This window comes from Corvus kubaryi, unplaced genomic scaffold (genome assembly GCF_017639235.1).
Source record: "Corvus kubaryi isolate FWS band 111438036 unplaced genomic scaffold, C.kubaryi_AGA036_p1.0 37397, whole genome shotgun sequence".
NCBI lineage: Eukaryota > Metazoa > Chordata > Aves > Passeriformes > Corvidae > Corvus > Corvus kubaryi.
The window spans coordinates 5,623,507-5,632,235 of NW_024581136.1; the positions used below are offsets into that span (position 1 = coordinate 5,623,507).

Below are 8,729 nucleotides of genomic sequence, written 5' to 3' on the forward strand. Positions count from 1 at the left end.
TGATATTTAAATGTTTTTATCTTGGAAATCTCTCTAGTTGTTCCCACAATTGTCTGTGCAAATAGCGTAGTTGCTTAAAAGCTGTATTTTTAGGCTTTAGCATCAAAGCACTTCACTCGATAACTTTAGGCCTCTTACACAGAAATTAATATGGAGACCTTCTAGATTAGACGTTAATACTAAAACATCAGCTGTTAAAGTGTAAGAAGATGCTATATTTGCAGGAACATCCTGAGTTCTGCAAGGCATGTGTGATGTCCAGGTACTGCAGTTCAAAATTCAATGCAAACATCCAAGCACCAAAACAATTGAAACAAATTGCTGAAGCAAAAAATAATTTAAAACCCCCCAAATTTAGTTGGAATTCCTGGAAGTATTAAGTACAATGCAAGTATTCTGCTGTCTTGAAGGGAAAACTTACTGGGACATAAAGGCAAGCTCAAGTAGCTTTTGGAAGTATGTTCTGAAAGAATTGATGATTTACCCTGTGAGATTAATTGGGTGAGTTAATTCTGAGTCTTGACAAATCTCTAAGTTGGGATAAAGGAACAGTGGGATTTAACTGCTGTCTGATGCACTTGGGTATAAAGTAGACCTTATTGAACAGCTGGAAGAACATTCCCTAATTAACTTTAGTCATATTTAAACTTTGAGTCATGTTATTAAAGACTACCCTGTACAGCATTTAAAGTGTCTCCCCACGAAGAAATAAGTTAGTTTAGGAGGTTCTTTGCTTCCCAAGACAAGTGTGTGTGGGTCATGGCAGTTGTCAGACGTGTAATGCATACGCTTATCAAGACAAACACTCAAAGAGAAGGTCGGTGTGTTTTATTCATTCATCTTCAACAAACTCACAGAAAAGCTGTCACTGCATCAGTAGCAGTTAATCTGTATGTAATGACATGTTTTCCTTACAGTCCTGTGACTTCACATTTCTGAGCAGTGCATTGTCTGTGTGGAATCAAAATGCCTGCATTTGGCCATTGATAAATTAAACTGACAGTATTGCTGTACTATATTACATGGTAGTAATCCATCACTGATCGTACAGAAGTAGCATTTTTTGGAAAAAAAATATGGTTTAGGTATTTGTTAACTTGCTTAAAAAGTGTATGTCACAACTTCCAGTTGGAAAAGTGTTAAGTTTTCCCAAGGCCTCTCTGACAAGCTTTCCAACAGGTCATTGCCTGGTACAACTGCTGCATTAGATTCCCTGGGCATGTCTGAAGGTCTTAGGTCAGTAACTAAATTGCTTTAAATTGAAATACTCAATAGAAGGGAAGGTCCCAAGGTTGTTCTTTAAGTTCCTCTGGTGTGAGGTTCAGGCATCTGTATGTACTTGTGCTTGCTGAGCATTAATAGAAGTTTGTGTCAGATCACTAAACTTGAATTAAAAGACTGAGGAGTGTTTGTATTAAACTGCTGAAGAAGAAAATGGACCAAGTGGATCATCCTGTTGACAGAGCTCTCTGTGCAGTAGGCTCATAAACAGCCTGCCTCAACCTGGACCAGTTTTGGTTGATTGAACGTTACATTTCTCCTAATTTGTTGTCCAGATGATGGAGCCTTCAACCACGCTGCTTGTAACCATTGTTTTTGTCTCGGTTGTTAATGGGTAGTGCTTTCAGCAGCCACAGTTGTATTTCTGCATTTGATGGAGATAATGGTGTACATGCTTCTGATCAGGAAAATTCCAGCAATGACTGTGAAGTAGCTGCCATAAATGAGAAACTGGGAAAAGGAGGTGGGGAAGGAAAAGTTATTATCTAATAGCAAAAGCAGTTTTTTACTCTAAGGGGTGTCTCTCCATTGCTGTATTCCCTTCCGTCACCTGTGCCTAGAATGACCCCATTTTGAAAGGACTCAAGAAGTCTGGACTGCTTGACTTGACACTATAGGAACTCTGTGGTTATAAAAGGGGGAGATAATGTTCTGTTATGTATTTCCCTTCCCCACCTCAGTAAGAGAGGAAAGCTGTCCTGCACTTACTTTGTCTCTTCTCTCAAAACATGAAAGCTAGAGACTTAGACTCATTCACTGTCTACGTTTAAACTAATTTTAGAAATTCAGCTGGGAATTTTGAGGAGGTAATTTTCAGAATCACAGTAACTTTAAGGTGCATCCACTGGAGCTATGTAACTTAGAATTATCCTAGTAATAGACCCATAGATTGCCTTTTAGCTTGCTTCCTTCTTTGGGTTAGGGTATTTTGACTAAAAACTTGTGAACTTTCACAACTTTCACTTGTGAACTCTTTCATTTAAAGAATGCCCAGAGTAGTAGGTGGTCACCTTTCCCCCCTGTTCTGTGAACATATTCATAGAGTATTTTCTAGTCATCCCAGTATTGGGAGGTCTAGGGGACAAGCAAGCTGTAGTAGTTCACACCAGTTCACTTTAAATGAACCTTTTTCCAAGTGAGTAACTGTCCTGAGCCTTCCACCTGAGCTTGCACATTACCAAAGGCTAATCTTGGACTAGAACTTGCTATCAAAGGAGAGCAGGGCAACAAAGCAGTGGGACTCAGTGGCTTACCTGAGTGGTGATATCCAGTCCCAGACCTCTTGAGTCTACTACAACAATAGTTAAAATGGTCTGAATCACCAGTGCAACAAAGTTGTTGAAGCCAAACATCAAGGCATAACGCTCCATGCTGAGGTTGACAGCAATCTGAAACCTGACAATGAATGCACAGGTTCACAAAACGACAGAGAACAAGGATGGATGGATGCACTTTACTTACAGGAGCACTTAAACGTGCAAAGTGCACTCTTCAAAGGACAAGGTCACTTCAGCCTTGGCTATTAAGCTTTAACAACTTCATTTTGGCAGAAATTCCTTGGTTTTTTCTGGCTTTGTGACTTTGGTGCATCCTATTTACCCTTGATTTGAATGAGTATTTTTGCTAAATGCCTGTTCATTAGGTCCCTTAGAGAATACTCATACATTGATCATTGAACAGCCAAGTGCAGAAGCTACCTTGTTCTGACTTGGAGTGTACTATGGTAATGGTTAGGTTATATAATTTTAACCAGTTTTATACAGGCTAGAAACAATATATGCTGCTGTCATAACCTATTTAAATTTATATCTAGGGCAATGTCCAGTAAAATTTTGATTTAAAAAATTGATTTAAATCAGTTTAGTTAGAACAGTTGTGTGTTGTACTTACGTTGCTATTGTTATAAGGAGCATATAACAAGCTTTAAATGCAAGGTAACCAGCATAACATGCCCAGATGTTGTCAGTGAAGTGCATGAGAAGCAGAGAACCAGCATCCAGTACAGAGAAAATTGCCAGAGCCAGTTCTCCAGTGAGATCCCAGTTTACTTTGACATATCCAACTGCCATGGATGTTGCTGAACCTAAAAATTGAGAAGTAGTAATTAAAAGTCAGAAACATTATCTTTGAGAGCATAACTGTCATTGGGTCATGCCAGGAGCTCTTCAGTCTTGGTCATAGTGGGCTTTGGTAATGGTGTGGATTGTATTTCCTGCTAGTGGTGTGGGAGTCTTCCATTAGTTTGGATGTTTTCCTCCTTGCTTAGACCTTTCACTGACTGAAGTGCTCTGGGAAAGTTTCTCATGCCTGGGGCTGGAGGCTGCAATGCACAATGTATTGTTGTTGCTCCGTTTTTGGACAACTATGAGCAAAGAGAAGAACAATCTCACCAAGCATTTTCTGCCAAAATATGCATAATGAGTTTAGTTACTTCATGTAAAGTTCTTCATGGAATGAAAATCTGTAGCACCTCATGCTTGCTTTTTTATTGAAGTGTCTTTTCCATTTCTGGTGCAAAGCCTCATGAACTGCATTTGTCAATGCCTTACTGACCATTACATGTAGCAAAACCCTTACTCGAGTCTATTACAGTGTAACAAACCCTATGTTCTCAGGCAGGCTAGCACAAAAACTGGACTTTGTTTGCTGGTTGTATGTGCTCTTCATCAGAATTCCAAAAATTGGAGCAAACCAACCCCTTTGGTCCATCCCTGCTATGAGCAGTGGTTCCCAGCGCTGTGAGTGCCTTCTCTATTCTGAAATTGTGTCAAGCACCAGAGGGTGTAAATGCAAGAAAGCCTCTGGGAACACTACTCAAAGCAGTAGTCAGAAGATGTTCTGGAGTAGCTTCAGTAAAATTAATTTTCGTGCTGATTGCAGGGAGGAAAAATAAACTGACAACTCCCTGCGGAAGTGTGGGATACAACTCCTGGAATGAAGGGGGAGACAGCTGTGTAAATGGGAGCTCAAAAAGGAGGCTGTATTTGTGCTGCACAGCTATGTAAATGAAGTTTTACTTTACCCGTATCCATCTCTCTATGGCTAAAGAGAAATAGAATTTGGGTGGACCAGATAACTCACGAGTGGCAAAATGGCTGAGGTTGGAAGAGAGATGGAGATCACCTGGCCCTGCTAAAAGCTGAGTCTTAGCTTTTACAGCTAAAGGAAGCTGCTCAGAGTGGTGTCTAGGTTTTGACTAGGATGGAGAGTCCACACCTCTGGCCAACCTGTTCCTGTTTTAAATCATGCTTGAATAAAAATGTTCTATGTTTAAGTGGAACTTTACTTGATTTTTTGCCCCTTGGCTCTTGTCCTGTCACTGGGCACCACTGGTAAGAGCCTGGTTCCATCCTCTTTGCTCCTCCCCTTCAGGTCTCTATGCACATTAATAAGATTCCTTCTTTTTCAAGGCTAAACAATTACAGTGCTCTCAGCCTTGTCGTATTGCAGAAATGGTTTCATAGAATATTCTGAGTTGGAAGTGACCCACAAGGGTCACTTCACAAGGATCATCTAGTTGAACTCTCAAGTGAATGGGCCATAAAGAGATTGAACCCACAACCTTGGTTGTGGTAAACTTGCCAATCAGGGATATAGATGTAGTCACAGAATATTTGTTGAGGGGTACTTAGACTAGAGTGATTTTTAATCCACTGTCTAAATAGACCATTTCACTGTCTGTTCTGAGTTGTACTTAGAGCAGTGTATCTGCTAATATGTTCTTTTATTTCTTAAACCAGCCAGACTGAGGTGTATTTAAGTGAGGAACACGTAAGATGTCATTGCACAGGGATTTGACGTGCTTACTTGGGGTTAAATTCAGTCTAAACAGAGCTGTGAACTTAAAACTCTTAAAACATTTTGGCAGAATGAGGCTCCTCTAAGAAGGAAAAGCTTAGTTATAGATGTTTTTTAAGATTATTTTTGAAGAGCCCACTGATAAAGTTTACTATAAAATCATGCTTTGAACACTGTTTGGGTTTATCTCTCACAGTCTGTTTACTTTGGTCCTCATAGGAGATGGAAAGGCACCAAAGACATTGCTGAGGAATCCCTCAGCACAGGATGGGTTACAAGTACCTGCTAATGATTGCTTACCCAAAAACGTTGCTATTGCTTCGACAGCTCCGTTGTACACTGCGGAGCTGTGGGACGGGGCTCGGAAGTCCCACAGCACCTGGACATAATTCACGACCTGGTTAAAGCCGGCCGTGGCCAGAGCCCACCACAGGGACCAGTAGAGGAGTTTGCGGGAGCTGTAGCAATCCCTCAGGTCCTTGGCCAGCTGCAGCAGCACGCTGAGCATGTGACTGTGAGGCCTGGCATTCCCAGCCTGGGGCTGGGGGGTCGGGCCCCTGGCAGCAGGGTTGGGGCTCTTTTCCTCTTGGCAGCTCGAGGGCCTGTGGGAACCGCCTGCAGCCACCCCTTTATCAGCCCCTGGGAGAGGCTCAGAGGTGTCTTTCCTGTGGAAGAACATGCTCCTCTGGGGCATGGGCAGGAAGAATGAGCACAGGAATGCCAGGGACACGGAAGCCAAGGTGATGGCGTTGAGGTAGAAGTAGGAGACATGTGCTAAGGACACCAGCAGCTGTCCCAGCACAGCGGCCACGGTGGCTGCCACCAGAGTGACACTCCTGCAGTAGCTGGTGACCCTCTGGTAGTGCTGGGTGCTGACCACGCTGTAGATGTAGGCATAATAGGCCACCTCGGTGGCTGTCACCATGCCATAGAAGAATTCCACCACCTGCATGGCCATGACTCCATGTGCAAAGAGCAGCAGGAGCCACGTGATGATGAGGCTGATGCCCTGAAGGAGGAGGACGGGCTTGTAGCGCACATAGTCTGTGAGCAGGAACACTGGGAAAAGGAGAGCAAGGTAGGAGTATGTCCAAACTGGGAAAATCTGGTTGGTAACCTAGAACAGAATAAAAGAGGAAATACTAAACAAAACACAATCCCAATCCCCTAAACATTTAAAATATCCTTTCTGATGGGTTTTGATGGTGTTGTTGCTGGAACGACATAGTTGTGATGAAAGGTAACATTGAATTGTGTGAACAGTACAGGTTTAAACTGCCTTAAGTTACAAGACTGTGACTGCTATGTAAGGGGCCAAGACAGTGATGCTATGCTCCACTAAAGAAACACGTAGATTGGCTTAAAAATTAATTCTAGTAAAGGCCTATGAAGAAGGCAGGTTTTGATGTGCAGCTGTTTAAAGCAATTGTAACTTTGTGTCAGAGGTAAATCTCTCTAGTTTCAAATCCTATTCCCTACAGCAGCTGAAAATGAAGGCTGGTTTTGTTTTAACTTTTTATGTGACTCATTGTATATCTTTGGTCACCTCTTTCCCTTATTAGGTTTAGGAAAAAGAAAAAAAAGCATGTGTCCCTTACAATGGGGGAACTGGAACGGCACATAGTGTATAGCTGCCACTGTGTTGCTGCACCTTCTATGTTTTTTTCCAATTTAAGAAATATGGAAGTCTTTCAATATGTTTACATTGGACTTCAATACATAGATGCCCTGTAAAGAAATTCTTTCTCTTTTTCTAAAACTGTTTTGCATTTGGTTTGGAAGGTGCTGTTTGTGGTCACCACTAAAGCTCAGTGCTTGCCTGGGCAGTTTGGGCACACCTGGGGCACGTATCCATCTTTTAGATGCACATCACAAAGGGACCTTTTTCTGTGACTCTGAGCTGCCTGTTTTGGGGGATGTCTTGCCCAGTAATTGTGGGGCCTGCTGGGATTTCTATTCCTGATCTCTCGTTCGCTGCTTAAGTAATTAGACTAGAAAGGAACTGTGTCAAATGCTGGAGGAATGCTTTTTCCTTCAGTGTACTGGAGGGAGTTGCATGGTGAGCAGCAGGTTCACTGTATCTTTCTGTGTGACTTCTTTTGTTTCTCTGAATTTAGAATTGCCTCATGGAATTAACTCACTGGACGTGAGTTTGGCTGAAAGAGACAGTATCTGTACTATGCTTGGTTTTGAGTTAAGGATTCTTGCTGAAATCAGAATTAAGGCATTCTATGATGCTATCGGTATGCTTTATATAAGAAATAATGCTTGCCTTTGTGGTTAAAAAAATAATAATAAAAAAGGGGGAGAAAAAAAACTCCCTGACAACCTAAACCACAAATACCTTTTTTCAGCAGAAACCTTGGGTTCACAGAGTGCTGGTAGATTCTGCCTTAACATTTGCTACTACACATCAGGAATGACTGTGCTTCATATTATCTGTATGTGGGTGTAGCAAGCTTGTGTTTTCTAATTTTACTGTTAGCTCCATGACTCAGCCACGTGTTAACCATGTCCCCTTTTGTTGGAAGGTATACTCCTGAAGCAGCCAGTGCTGAACGCAGGAGCACAGCAAGGAAACTTGCAGTGCATGCTTTTTTTAAAAAACCCCAATTTTTCTGAATGTGAACCTGACCTCTGCAGGTTAATGAATGTGTAAAATGTAGGAAATGTAGGAAATAAGCTTTACAGCTCATAAGGGGAAGGCTGCTTAGCTTTCTTATGATTTGAAATCAATGTGTTGCTGTCAGTGTAATCAATTCCATGGTAAGTATAAATAAATGTCAGTGTTACCCCTCCTCTGGGGTGGAGAGAGGAACTAGCTGACCTGATTTTGCCAAAAATATCAACTACCAAAGGGCTTTCAAAATCCTAAGAATATAGGGACTTTAAAGTTCGGACCTCCTGCCAAAGAGGTGACTCCTTACTCTTTTCCAGAAGCATCTTAAATACGAGTCTCTAGATAAAATATTCACACTTCGTCTTCCCTTCAGTTACTGCTGTAAGGCCTAATGCTTTAAGCATTTTAGTTACTGCTTAAGAGAATAGTTCCACACCTCTTCAATCGTTAGGTTTTTGTCTGGTCCCGTTAGATAGGGGGTGAGAAAAGATTCTGATGGCCTCATTGTGGTGAAAAATCCATTTGCACAGATGATCACTGTGGGATAAATCCAGCTGCGGCTTACAGCTCCCTTCCAGCAATCCATAGTCTACCTGAAAAAAAAAAAAGCTGGCAAAGGAATGAATAGACGCTCTTCACAGTTGGTAAAAATTCATTTTCAAGTCTACTTTTTAACTAAACCTACACCCCCCACCTCGCCTAAGCCATAACCACCACTGAGGGCTGTGGTGGTGGCATCCAGTGTAACTGGACTTCAGGGGATGGGTGGCAGTGTGACAGCCAAGGGCTGCCTGCAGAAGTGACTCATGTGTCTGGCTGGTGTGCAGATGTAACCAAACCACTTATCTCAAGCTCTCCTGCACTGTGCTGCACATCTGGATCTCTTCTTAGGGAGATCTCACAGTTACTCCTGAGGCTGAGATTCTATGCTGCAGCACATTCTTGGTAAATGAGTGTGCTCAGCCTTGAAATCTTGGCTAAGTCATAGAAAGAATTTATTGCACATATTGCATAATCCTTTAGACAGAAG

The 8,729-nt window shown here is 42.0% G+C and overlaps 1 protein-coding gene across 1 annotated transcript; it reads right to left on the reverse strand.

Annotated features, from left to right (window-relative positions):
• Window positions 1-806: 806 nt before the first annotated feature.
• On the reverse strand, window positions 807-8,285 carry LOC121670867 (thiamine transporter 2-like). The gene is made up of 5 exons (XM_042041744.1): window positions 8,136-8,285; window positions 5,380-6,196; window positions 3,172-3,364; window positions 2,535-2,676; window positions 807-1,731 (listed from the first exon to the last, which is right to left on the reverse strand). The coding sequence occupies exons 1-5, from the start codon at window positions 8,283-8,285 to the stop codon at window positions 1,609-1,611; spliced, it is 1,425 nt and encodes a 474-aa protein (XP_041897678.1). The 3' UTR covers window positions 807-1,608.
• Window positions 8,286-8,729: the final 444 nt, after the last annotated feature.